This window comes from Salvia hispanica, chromosome 4 (assembly GCF_023119035.1).
Source record: "Salvia hispanica cultivar TCC Black 2014 chromosome 4, UniMelb_Shisp_WGS_1.0, whole genome shotgun sequence".
In the NCBI taxonomy this organism is placed as follows: domain Eukaryota; kingdom Viridiplantae; phylum Streptophyta; class Magnoliopsida; order Lamiales; family Lamiaceae; genus Salvia; species Salvia hispanica.
Genome location: NC_062968.1, coordinates 6,441,717 through 6,456,361, shown reverse-complemented (window position 1 = coordinate 6,456,361; position 14,645 = coordinate 6,441,717). Strand labels below are relative to the sequence as shown.

Here is a 14,645-nt window from a genome sequence, read left to right as displayed (position 1 = left end):
AAATCAATGGTGATGGCATTTTATATCCCTTTAAATCGAATAGTTAGAAAATTAATTGATTTTAAATTTAATGAAAGATTATCAACTTATTAGTCCATACTTATAAATTGACATTTGGATTTAACATAAATATACAATAATATTAATATATGCAATCTTCTGAGTGAACTTAGCTACGCACATGCTTTTATTTAATAGTGTAATTTTATTACTGCAGATGGATGATTAATACTTCCTCCATTCTATAATAATATAGTCATTTTGCTATTTTGGTAAGTTGAGTCATTTCATTTTTTAGTAAAAGTCCTCCATTCTATAATAATATAGTCATTTTGCTATTTTGGTAAGTTGAGTCATTTCATTTTTTAGTAAAAGTCAACAGATTTCTCATCTCCTGCTTTACTCTTTCTTACTTTATTCTCTGTTCATCTCTCTACCTTCTACTTTATTCCTCCTTACTTAATTCACTTAACACAATTTTTCTTAATCTTCGTAACAGAAAGAAATATCTTCACTATTATGGAACGTGAGAGTATAAAGATAGTTACTACAAAATGTGTAAATACAGTTAGGTAATTTCCATATATAAATACCTATTAAGCAATTTACAGTAAACAGTGGTTGTCTAATGTGGATTTTTCATTTATCAAAGGAGACGCACCAATTCATAATGACACTTTAATATGGAAGGATTAGTGAATATTTTTTTGTTACTTGTTACATACTATTGTGACTATTAAAGAAACGCAATTAAGAGGTAAAGATAGAGAAAGAAATGGATAAAATCAAATCGTATTTGAACTTATATTTGGTGACATACTGATATGTTTGTGTTAAAATAACAACACCATTTAAGTGGATATATAGTGAGACCCATATTATTATTAGGAGTATTTAATAAATTGAAATGATGAGTCATAGTGATATAAGTTGTAAATAAATTGATGTATATGGGTAATGAGTTGATGACAACTTTCCATAAATGGAAATGCTCACATATTTTAGGAAATGATGAGAATGAAAAATGCACATATTTTTATGGAACGGAGGGAATTAAATAAAATATTACATAAATTTAGAATTTCTATATTATGTATAATTTTATTTATTAATGTTTAACTGTTATTTGTTATATTTGATAGCATATTTAATACTACTCTTGTCCGCGAATGGGAGTCCAAGTTCATTTTTACTATAAATGGTAATAGGATCTCACATTCCACTAACTCATTCCACTCGCATTTAATTTAAAACTAATATATACAAGGGTGGGCCCATATTCCACTAACTTTTTCCACCTACTTTTCTTAACATTTCTTAAAACCCGTGCCACCAAGAAATGAGACTTCTAATGGCCGATGGAAGGATTAAGTAGTTTATTTTGTTAATCTTTTACTCATTTAAGCATATAGTAGTATAAGTTAACTGGTCATGTTAAAATGCACATAACATCCAATCCACATCTAAGACCAATCTTATATCATTAGATCTTAAAATGAGTGGATAAGATTAAAGTTCACGGATTTCAACAAATAGTATATAAAATATCAACAAAAGGATAAAATAGTTAATCTGTTAGAGCATACTCACTCTGTCTCTAAAGAGTATGAACTATTTCCTTTTACGTATATCCCTAAAGAGTATAAACTTTCCAATTTTGGATAATTCAAATAACATACTACCCCTACACATCATTTTATTTACAACTTATACCATTACCATACCATTACAATAATATGGACCCCACTCCCCACTTACATTATTTCTACTTCCCTCTCTATCTCTCAGTCTCTCTCTTATTTTTCCCCTTATTTATTAAAACTCGTGCTGAACTCATTGTTCATACTCTTTGAAGATGGAGGGAGTAATAATTTTCATAGTTTTTTTTATATTAACATTATGTATTACAAATATCAATACAATGACATAAGAATATCAATACAAGTATCCGAAAATATCAACACAGTTTTATTGATATTGTACAAGCACTATATTGATATTTTTTTTATCCATTTGTTTCGATATATATAAAAATTGAAATAAAAATTATAAAATTTTATTATCCGATCATCGTTGAAATATTTACGATTGATATCTCGTTAGAATCCTTATGAAATTACCTTTAATTTGATATATCTTTTATAAAAAATAGTTTAAATCGAGAGAGTTACGTAAATTTTAAATTTTAAGATGATTTTGAGGAGATAGAAAGTGGTTAGTTTAACTTCCATATAAGAATTGACATTAATAATCTTTAATTTTACTTAATAATTTTTTAAATTTAAAATATAATCCATTTGATATTAATTTAACCATTAGATCTCCTAATCTAATAATTAAGATTAAGTCTTAATTTGAGATCGCTAATTAGTTAGCCATTGATCATAATTCTAAATTCTAAGTTAACTAATCAATAAATAAATGTGTAATATGTTGAGGTTAAAAACTAATCAGTAAAAAATGTGTAGTATGTTTTGGCATAATATTAGTTTATAATCAATAAAGAATGTAATATACTAATATGAGTCTAGCCCACAAATTAATAACTAATCAACTATTCATGGAATTAAATTAGATTATTATTTCATATCTTCTTTCTCTTCTCCAAAGCCGTTGCGCTTCTTTTGTAAGTTTTTCTATCTCTTCATATTTTTATTTTCTAAGTATTTTGTTAAGTATAAAATAATTTGAACTTGAATGCAACAAATTAAAATATGGAAAAAGTGATTTGAGATTGTTTTAGTGTAAATCCAAAAATATGTATATTTTCCTAATAATCTATAATAAAATTGGTTTTGCAATACCATTGAAGATACTTTTTACTATAGTACTCCCTCCCTCTACAAATAGGAGTCACATTTGATTCTGACACGAATTATAAGAAATATTAAAAAAATAGGTAGAAGAAAGTTTGGGAATATGAGTCATACTTGTATATATTAGTTTCAAATGACAAGTTAGTGGAATGTGAGACTTTTTTATCATTTATAGTAATTATGAATCGAGATTCATATACCGGGATTTTCATTTGTGGATATACTAAAAGGAAAATTTAAGTACTCCTATTGAAAATTGGTTTAAGAGAGAGACGTGGGGGGCTGCAAAATCAAGTTACCCAACTTTACAAGAGCCGAGCTTCCGAGGGCTCTATTTATAGGCCCAATTATTATACAGGTGCCATATTTAATGGATCTAAGTTTTAATGATATCATCACAAGCACTAGGAATTGTATTAATATTATGAAACAATTATTCTACCATAGGCATTAAAATAAAAATAAAAATTAAAAAACAAAATTTTAATTGTATTTTTTTTTATATTTTGGGGTCGTAACTTCTTCATGTTTCCTTCTTTTATATTTTGATCTTTTATTCTGGATTGCATTGTTGTCTATTTTTAATAAATGTGTAGTTTTTTCTTTAAAAAATATTTTCGCATTATGCACCCTTTTAAATCTAATTATTCTTTAGAATAATAATTTAATAAAATTTATTTAATTTAAAATTTTAATGAAACTTAGTCAATATATGGGACTTATTGATAAGATAAATTCAAGGATATGCTCATTATTGTGACTTGTGAGTGCTAAAATTTCGAGAAAATATTATGATGTCCATGTATAAAATAAAAGAGAAATCATGTCCACATATGAAAGATAAAACAAGTTTTTGATGCATCCGCATATCAAAGATAAACAAGTTTTGTTACGAGTTCTAAATAATTTACAAATCACGAATTATATAGTACAGTATGATATTTGTAGGAAAAGAATAAAATTGGCCTCCATTGATAATCAATTAATCATGCTCAACATTATCCTCTAATTTGAATTAGCGGCCCACTAATTATATATGATGGACCCTTCCTCACGAAAGCCTAGGCCCTTCAAGTTAGAAAATTGGTTTCACCTAAAACTCAACTTTGTTTCTCTCTCTGGTGCAGCTAGGGAATATCAGAGGGGAAGCGACGATGCCAACACTTACAAAGCTTTACACAGTCGAAGAAGCTTCCCAACACAATACCAGCGAAGATTGTTGGATTACCATCGACGGCAAGGTCCAACGCCTTTTCTCCAACTTCAATTTTGTAGCTTAGAACATTTATTTTACTTTCCATTGTTTTAATCGGAGTGTTTGTAGTTGCTTTGAGATGCTCCAATTGAGTTGAAATTGTAGTTGGATTTTCGCTTTAAATCGCGTTGCAGTATTTGTTAATGATGCATACTTATGTTAATTAGGAATAAACAATTGTTTTGGTTGTTGAGGTGAATTCTAGGTTTTTTTAGTTGGAGAGGACCTCGATTTGTTTAGCTCTTGTGGTTTGATCCATTATTACCTGTTTGTGTGCGTGTGGTAACTAGTGTAAATATGTAGTAGATACAATATCTGATTTAGCATCTTTCTATTAATGCAGCTTCTGTTTTGGGTCACTTGCTAGATTTCATGGTTGTGACTTATGAGGCGAGGAGTTACACCATTTTCTGAAATAGGATAGTTAAGTTCGAGATCTGGGTTTGTGTTGCTCGTGATGGTCAACATTCATTTTTGTAGTTATCAATCTCTAGCATGTGTGTATATATACGTTCTGAATGGATTTTTTCTGAGATAAACCATTTCTGATAAAGGAGAAAAATGCTCTTGTAAAATCTGTGGTTATCAATAATTCAATATAAAATTGTTTAAAATATGATTTGTTTGTAACTGATGAACGAACCTGCGATTGACACAAGTTTTTCTTCACTGGACGTAGCTACTTGGTAATGTAGAAAGTATTATACTCCAGTTGGTGCTTTATTGGTTAGAGCATAAGATTAGATTCGTATATGAACCTAATCTCTCAGTCTATAACATGTGGTTGTTCATATGTTTCTGTATCCTCCCTTTATAACAAATTTTTTGTTGTTCCCTAGCTTGGATGTCTGGTGCACCAAGTGACTTATTGTGGGTTTTCCAACAATTGATTTGATTGTTTGCTGATAACATACATTTCACATAATAACCAACTTGAAATTCTCTTGCTAGTTTGAAGCTTATTCATACTCCTTTCATAGTAGTACTTGTTTAGATTGAGTTCCACTGCAAAACATGTAAAGTTTTGTCTTCTGGTGGGATGAGAGAACTCCACAAATGCTCATCTTTTTCTGGATAATAACTTATCTGTTAACTAAGTTGAATACTATAATCATGGCCTGATTCAGAGTTCTGTAGTTAATTTCTCTACTAATTTTGACATTTTTACAATCCTGAGATATGATTGTCTTGTATCCACAATACAATGAAAGATGGAGAGAGAATAATTCTCTAGATAACAGGATTAGTATCTTCTTCTTCTTACGGTATTGGGACTTGAATGCTTATCCTCTGATCGGTGCTACCTTCTTTGATGGTAGATTCTGACCTTTGCCTTCAAATCACCAGGTCTATGACGTGTCATCATACTTAGATGAACATCCAGGTGGTGATGATGTTATACTTGGTACCACTGGTAATATTTCGATTTCTCTCATAAAACTATCAAGTCCCTCCCCACACAGTTTCTAGATACTGCTAATAGGCAAAGTATGGAATTATACTAAGTGGTTTACTCATTTTTGTCCAAAGGAAAAGACGCTACTGATGAATTTGAAGATGCTGGGCATAGCAAAACTGCTAGGGAACTCCTGGAAACATTCTGCATTGGGGAACTCGAGGAAAGGGCTACTCCTATCCCAGAACTTAAAATTATTTCAAAGAAGCAACAACTGAACAACCTTCCACAGAAATTCTTCAACTTGAGCAAGCAGTATTGGTACGCCCCAATAACTGTGGTTGGCTTATCAGTGGGTCTTGGCTACCTATACATAAGGAAGAAGCAAGCAATCTGATTTGTTGTGGCTGTTCAGGTCAGATAGAATATTTTCAAAATTTTCTGCCGTAGGAATTAATACAGGACATATACCTTGTTCCTGAATCTTCGAAACTAGGTGATGAAAACCGATTTTGTCATGGTTCTTACAATTAAGAATGTGGTCTAGATGTGCTTTAATACATTGCTTGCCACTGAGCATGTACGGTTACCATCTGCTGGAACCTTATTATAAACTCATTTATTGATACCATATAGTTGCATCATTGAGTTTTACTATTCCTATTGCATACCTAGAAGCGGATTGCATGAATGTAGCGATTCATGATTGATAAATCTTATTCCTTGTCCCACTCTAAATAACACATTTTTTCTTTTGGGATGTCCCACTCCAAATGACACATTTTTAAAAATAGAAATATCACCCTCTCTACTTTGGCTACTTATTTTATTTTCTCACTATTTAACTCACAAAACAACACTATTAATATTCCGTGCCAAATAAGAAATGCTCGACTTATAGTGGGACATGCAGAGTATATTGAATTAATTATTATGAGAACCTTAGATTTTGATCCCGAGTTAAGGATCTGAAAAAGAAAATGCTACTCCATTTTTTTCATTTTGGAAAGTTCCTTCATAATTGAGTCATATTCATATATAGTAAATAATTTATTTTTTCTCACTCTTACTTTACTCCATCTTACTTTTATTCTCTCTACTTTATTTTCTTTCTACTCTATTCTCTCTACTTTGTTTTTTATCTATTAAACATCCTTTTCTTAAATTTCGTGCAAAAATATTTCGCCTCAACTATGAGGAACAACTCAACTATGAGGAACAAAGGGAGTACTAAAACTAGAATCTATGTCATTTAGTTGAAAATGATGAATACTAGTCTTCCATTCACATGTGGGAAAACAAAATCTTTATGTATTCACATGAGCACGAGTTAATATATTCTGATGCGAGGGAGCAGGATGGTCACTAATTTTGATTGCAATGTATTCTCTCTCCATCTTATAAAAATAAGTACACTTTTATTTTTCATCCGTCTCATAAAAATATCACATTTCCATTCTTAGAAAATTCTCCTAAACCCATTACCTATATACATCAACTTATTTACAACTCTTATACCACTAGAATCCATCATTAAACACTAGAGTGAACTATAAAACTAGTACCTAGAAAATAGGATTTACATTTTTTTTAGTACCCAACGGTTAGAAAATCACATTTAGTAAAAAACCACCAAAAATCTAAAAATCTGTACTGATTTTTACAATATTACCCTTTAGGCCTAGAAGGGTGTCACGTCCATGACCCAAAATATACTCCCTTTGTTCTATAGTAGTGGCTACGTTTCTTGTTGGTATACAATTTAAGAAATATTGTGTTAAGTGAGTTAAATAAATGAGGGAGTAAAGTAGAAAATGAGAAAGGTAGAGAGATGGAGAGAGAAATAAAGTAAGAGACGAGTAAAGTACTCCCTCCGTCTCAGTTTAGGAGTGCAATTTAGTTAGGGCAGGGGTTTTAAGAAATTGTTCGACTGTGTAATAATTGAAGTGAGGTAGTGGTTGTTGGAGTGTGTAATAATTGAAGTGAGGTAGTGGAAAGTGGGACCCCTTTGACTTTTTGTATGTTTAGAATTTTGTTTGGTTTTATTTTTATGAAAGTAATGGCATTTGAGTGTAAATTTCATCAACAATGAGGTTAAATTTTATGTCCAAATATGGTAAATTCTAAATGAGATTCTTAAACTGGGACAGACAGAAATGGAAAAACATGACTCTTAAACAGGGACGGAGGGAGTAAGTGAGAAGAAATATGTTGACTTTTACTAAAAAGGAAATGACTCCACTACTGTAGAACGTATAAAAATGGTAAAATGACTCTACTACTATGGAACTAAGGGAGTACATCATTTTACATAATTCAGTATTTTATTATCAGTTGTACATTTAATTTTCCTTAGAAATGTATTAAGTAGGTATATAGAAAATAATATCAATATCATATTAATAGTTAATCAATTACTCCCTCCATCCAAAGAATATGCACTTTGAGTACGGCACAGGTTTTAATGTAAAATTGGTAAAGTAAGAGAGAGATAGAGAGAAAAAGTAATTAAAGTATTGTAAGTGGAGAATGAGTTCCACCTTATTAGAAAGAAAAGACTTTCCAAAATTAGAAAGTGCATATTTCTTGTAGGACGAACTGAAAAGGAAAGAGTGCATATTCTTGTGGAACGGTGAGAGTATATATAAATGTAAGAGATAATGTATATATAAAGAAAGTTATGCATTTAAATATGAAAAACTGAATTAAAGATTATAACTTATACTCCCACTGTTCTAACATGGATGACGCACTTACCTTTTTAGCATGTCATAACCAAGATAACACATTTCTATTTATGGTAATTTTATCTCTTTAATTAATATACTCAAATACTTTTTCTCACTCCAATTAAATATTCAACTCTATTTCTTTCTCCATTTAATACTTACACCCACTATTTCCCTCTTCAATTAACTACATTAACCAACAACTCTTAAAATTCCGTGCTAACTAAGAAGTATGTCATCTTAGTCGGGACAAAGGGAGTAGTATATATTTATAATCATACTTATAGGAAAAGGATCAAAAGTTATTAGGACAATAGATTGAACATTTATATGTACTTTGTTTCGGAAATTAATATGTACTATACTAATAACGGAGAAGAAAGGACGGTGAAAAATAGCATAATATTTTTATGGATAATTTTAAATTATAGTATAAAGTTTTCCATGCAATTATGTTTTATACACGTGTTAACATCAAATGTGTCAATCTTATTAATATTTTAAGAATAAGAAAATAAAACTTTTCACACCAAGTCGGTTGGCTTTCGACTTAAATTGTGGCTATACTTAGTGAATAGAGAGATGTTACTTTGAATGAATAGGAAAGATTATTAGCAGAAGTGTAGACGAGAGCAAAATAATCATGCAAAGAAAGAGTTCTACCCGTAGAACTAGATTTCAATTGGATTAATGAAGATTGTAGATGTGCACATGGAATCAGGTCTCAATTAGGATATTTATTATGTATAAATTAAACTTTCAATTTTAAATGTTTTATGTACTTTTTTACCATGTGTTTAAGTGAAGTGAATGATTGGATGATATGATATGACTATGATATGGTTATGCGTTATATGTTATTATTTGATATTGATGACAGAATATGATATAAACATATGATTGGTGCAATGAACATATTTATATATTATATTAGGATTTTTTGGTGGAATATGATATTCCCTCTATCTCAAGGAAGATGACCCCTTTTTTGGACGGCACAAGATTTTATGCAAATTTATTTTGTGTGTTAAGAGGAGAGAGTAAAGTAAGAGAGAGGGAATAAAGTAGAGATAAATATGTTTTCATTTTAAGTAATGAGTCATGTTAGTTGGGACAAACTAAAAAGGAAAATGGGTCATCTTCAATGGGACGGAGGGAGTATGAAAATGTAGTTGATGTAATTGATATGTTTTACATATGTAATTGGGATTATATGAATCATATGATTAAAGAGGATTTGTGATGGTCTTGCTTTGGATCCGAAATCACAGCAGACATATTGGGTCGGGTCAATCATAGTGGGACCTTCGGGTCAAATCATATTGGCATATTGAAAATCTCAGGCAGGTACCAGACTTGATCCGTCACAGAATAATAAACTCAATAGAGAGACATGCATATGGATATAAAATTGTTTGATTTTATTGCTTCTGGTTATATATTTTGGTTAGAGAATATGTTTTATAATTATAATGTGAAATTAAAGGTGAAATTTATCAATGATAAAGATTCAAATACGAAACTAGTACCTAGATAATGAAGTTTGCACCTATTTAGTACTCAACATTGGCAAAAAGTTTGCACCTTTTTAGTAAATTATTCAATATTTTTTAAATAATACTATAAATACATATTAAATTTCCGATTGTAATGCAATAATTTAAATAATACTACAAAGATTTAAATAATTCATTTTTAGATAATACTCCTTCCGTTTCATAGTAATGGAGACGTTTCTTTTCGACACGGAGATTAAGAAAAATTGTGTTAGGTGAGCTAAGTAAAGGGAGGATAAAGTGGAAAATGAAAAAGGTAGAGAGATGAAGAGAGAAAAAAGTAAGAAAGAGTATAGTAGGTGTGGAAAAATGTGTTGACTTTTACTAAATAGGGAAATGACTCTATTACTATGGAACGTACCAAAATGACAAAATGACTCTATTACTATGGAACGAGGGAGTACTGTAAACATTTAAATAATTTGTTTTGAGATTACATAGATTTAATAATATCATAAAGATTTTTGGTTCTTAATAAATCACAAAAGAAGTACATTAACATGTAAAAATCATAAATTTGGTCTTCAAATCAAACTAAATGAACAAATATACCCCTCAAGGGTTAAAGAGTAGAAAAGTAAAAATTGGGACTAAATTTAGGATTTATGAAACTTTTTGATTGAAAATGTTAGTTTGTAAACATTGGTACTAAAAATGTGCAAACTCCATTTTTTGGGTACAAGTTATATAATTCACTCTAAAGATAATGTTGATTTTTTTATGTATCTGATATGAGTACTTTCTGCTTAACATGTGGAATAATAGTTTTAATTTTTTTTTGAATTTATTTATTATTAGAATATACGTGAAGGGTTGGGGTGTGACGAATTGTGTCCATTTACTTGGATTTTGAGATTTTATATTTGTCAATGTCAACCTCTTTTTGCAGACTTTTTAATTATTTTTTGCATAGGAATTCAAAACATTAAAAAAAATGAAAAAATTGAAAATAGAGACATAAAATAGAAAGTAAAAAAAAAGGGGTTAACATTGACAAACACAAGATCTCAAATCCAAGTAAATGGACAAATATACCATTCCCGGCTTGAAGAGTAGAACTGCAAATATTGGAACTGATTTTGAGATTTTTGGTGGTTTTTGACTGAACATATGTGATTTTCTAAACGTTTGGTACTAAAAGGGGCAAACCCCATTTTCAGGGTACACTAGTTTTGTAGTTCACTCTAAACACTAATTATAATATGGATTACACTATCCATTATCGCTATTTTAACAACTTTTCTTCTTATCTCTATTATTTTACAAATTATGTATTAATTCTTCTACCGTCTCAAATACTTTTAATTTTTTGGGATGGAGGGAGTATTTTATTTTTGGCAAGTTTTGTTTTATAAGACGTGGCTAATCAAATTAATAGTACTTCAACTCTGTCGTATTCTTTATTACTCCCTCCGTCCCAGATAGTTTGTCTCACTTTTTCGGGCACGAGTTTCAAGAAATGTAACGAAAAGTGAGTTGAAAAGTTAGTGGATTGTAGGTCCTACTTTTATATATTAGTTTTATAATAAAATGCGAGTAGAAATGAGTTAGTGGAATATGAGGTCTACTACCAAAAATTGGTGAAAGTGAAATGAGACAAACTATGTGGGACGGACTGAAATAGAAAAATGGGACAATCTATCTGAGACAGAGGTAGTATCAATTTTCATTAAACTTGAATTACCTACTATCAAAACTATTGGTGCTACTACATTGAATACTACCTCAATCTACGAAAAATAATTCCATTTTGTCATTTTGAGATCTCAGCAAAAAATAGTTTTGAAATTAGAAAGTTCTTGTTTATATATTACCTGTTTTTTCTCATTCTGTCTTACTTTAGCAATTTTTCATTAGAATTCGTGTCGTCCACAAATGAAACTAATATTTAGACAAAGGGAGTATAATTTTTCCTTTTTGTCATTATTGGAGACCATATATGCATGAATTATATTATCGTCAGGATTATATTTTAGAAATCCATTCAGATTGTAATTATATTTTGCGGGATTTTTTATAAAGACAAATGTATTTGTGAACGACAAATTTTAAAATCCCTCACCTCGTGAAGAAACAGCTACACGCTAAACCCTAGAAATGGATGACAGTTCATATTGAGCAAGAGTTTATTGGCAAAAGAAAGAGTTGAATGAGTTGACAAATGAAAAGACTAGTCACAGACGTGATATGAGTCATCCCAACCATCAATGCCAATTGAATGGAAACCAAAGCTTCATCCAAACAGGGTAATAATATCTGCCCAAGAAAGTACCTTCTCTTACACCGTGAATAGAGTTTAAGGTACCTCTCATTCAACCAATTTGGTTGTCCGTACTGCCTCCCTCAGTCTCAAGAAAAGATGACTTCTTACAAGATTTTATAGTACTTCCTCCGTCCCGGCTAAGATGACACATTCCTTAGCCGGCACGGGATTTTATAAATTTTTTATTAAAGTTTAATTGGATAGAGAAAAGGTGGATGTAAGCATTAAAGTAGAGAGATAAAGAAAGATGAATATTTTAATAAAAGTGAGAAAACGTGGTTGACTGTATTAATTGGAGAGAGAAAATTTTCAAAAAAGAAAATGTGTCATCTTAGTTGGGACATACTAAAAAGGAAAACGTGTCATCTCAAGTGGGACGGAGAGAGTACTACAATTTTATTTTGTGTGTTGTGGAGAGAATAAAGTAAAAGAGAATGAATAAAATAAAGATAAAAATATTTTTATTTGAAATAATGAATCATCTTGATTAGAACCAACATATAAAAAAAAGAGTAAACTACATAAATGGTACCTGATCTTTCACTTTCGCACATAAATGGTTATCTGATCTTTATTTTATATCGTTTTTGGTATTTATAAATCACATTGTTGGTACCTGATGCAATTTTAACCCCAAAATACCCTCTAAACAAATACATATTTTCATTTGTATCATTAAGGTTATTTTGGACATAAAAAACTAAGTACCAAAAGTGATATTATAATTTCTTCACTCATTCTTCTCACTCTTTTTATTATTAGTCAATATTAAAATTATTATTTTAATGTTATAACTTAATAATTAATTTATTTTAAAATATCATTCAAATATACTTAATTATAGTTATAGTTATAGTTATATTTAATTATTATAATAATAATATTATTATAATACTAAAAACTAGTTGTAATTAATAAATAATAATAATATAATTATTTAAATTATGAATCACACAATAATAATAATAATAATAATAATAATAATAATAATGATTATTATTATTATTTTACATTAAATTAATAACTAATCAATATAATCTTAATAAAAATTTAAAATTTCGAATTTTATTCCTAATGATATTAAGAGTTGAATATTTTTAGTTAGGTGTTTCAACCATAAAATGAGTACAAAACAATTCAATACAAAATATTAAATTGATTTAACTATTTTAAATAATTAATTTAATTAGGTGTTTTGTTCTTGATTTATATTATGAATGCAATTAGATGTATGTATAAACACTAAAAACAAAAAAGAGAAAGAAGAGAAAAAAAAAAAGAGGAAACATAAACTAATGAGAAAAAGAAAGAAGAAAGGAAGATAAAATACTAAAAAGAAAGAAGAAAATGAAGAAAAAAGAAAGAAGGAGAAACTTTAGAAGAAAAAAAGAAATAAGAAATGAAGAAAAAAATAATCACATGTTTGGTATACTATTTAATGGAAATTTCCAAAAATATCTTCCATAACAAAATAATCACACGTTTGGTACCTAGGGTTATTTTTGTCACTGAGTACCAAAAACGATATAAAATAAAGATTAAATACCATTTGCGTGAGGTACTATTTACGTAGTCTATTCTAAAAAAAAAGATTATCTTCGTTTAGACGGAAGGTATACATACAGATTTTCTTAGATCTCATGAATTGTGCAAACCTTTTATTAGGTCAAGATGTGTGTTAATAGTTAAAATGATTTAAAAAATAAGTAGGGTCATGAGCATATCAGGAGCGATCAGTTCACTCATACTAATTTGTCTATTTTCTTCTTGTAAATATGTTTGTTGAGCAAGATGCTTTTCGAATAATTAATGCCTGCCCATATGTCATGATAAAACGTGTTTTTAGTTGGTCAAAATTCTACCTTTTGATCAACTAAACTAGCATTGCATAATTATGATTGTGATTTCATTTTGCATGAAAGTAAAAATTACTGGACCATTGATCAGAAATGTTTTCTATAAAAAATTGTAAATAGTACTTCCTATGTCTCGGCCTAATTGAAGCGTTTCTATTTCAACACATGAAAGTTCAACACGCGTACTAAATGCATAAAGTTATTTCTCATGAATTTATAAATACTCCTACAATTTACGTACTATATGAAAGTTTTGTTGCCTTTGGGATTTGAACATCAAATCTGTATTCATTTAACGAAATGCATCTACTATATATCTTCACGATTTAAAGGCTAAAATGGTTAAAATAAAAACATAATGCGAGAAAAATTATGAATAAGTACATTAACGTGAAGGTTATCAATTGCAAACTCTTAATATTGTACAAATTCTAAACTATATATGATCTGGACCGTTATAAAATATTAATAGATGATAAAATAATAGCAACAAAAAATGTCAATACAATGTCAACGGTTGATGCTGTATTGAAATTGTGTTGATATGAAAATCTTAAAATTTTACACTATGTTGACATTGTGTTGACGTTGTGTTGATAATGTTGTTGAAAGTTTAGAGTTTGTACAATACATGAGTTTGCATTTTATCACTCCTTCACATTCACAAATGATATAGGAGTAACTGCACTAAAAATGTAAATTTTGTTTTACTCTATGATTTATAAATAACCAAGGACGCACACTCATCTATCAAGGAGAACATCAATTGTAGAT

At 29.4% G+C, this 14,645-nt stretch overlaps 1 protein-coding gene across 1 annotated transcript; it reads left to right on the top strand.

Annotated features, from left to right (window-relative positions):
* The first annotated feature begins 3,874 nt into the window (after positions 1-3,874).
* On the top strand, positions 3,875-6,111 carry LOC125219206 (cytochrome b5). Its single transcript, XM_048121119.1, has 3 exons — positions 3,875-4,057; positions 5,419-5,485; positions 5,602-6,111. Exons 1-3 carry the CDS (start codon positions 3,971-3,973, stop codon positions 5,862-5,864), a joined length of 417 nt encoding a protein of 138 aa, XP_047977076.1. The 5' UTR covers positions 3,875-3,970; the 3' UTR covers positions 5,865-6,111.
* The last annotated feature ends 8,534 nt before the right edge of the window (positions 6,112-14,645 follow it).

What these genes read in the sequence shown, in the direction of transcription:
- LOC125219206 (XM_048121119.1), top strand. Translation starts at nt 3,971, where the DNA reads ATGCCAACACTTACAAAGCTTTACACAGTCGAAGAAGCTTCCCAACAC. An exon ending in GGATTACCATCGACGGCAAG is followed by an intron (nt 4,058 to 5,418) that starts GTCCAACGCCTT and finishes TCAAATCACCAG; the next exon opens with GTCTATGACGTGTCATCATA. An exon ending in TGTTATACTTGGTACCACTG is followed by an intron (nt 5,486 to 5,601) that starts GTAATATTTCGA and finishes TTTTGTCCAAAG; the next exon opens with GAAAAGACGCTACTGATGAA.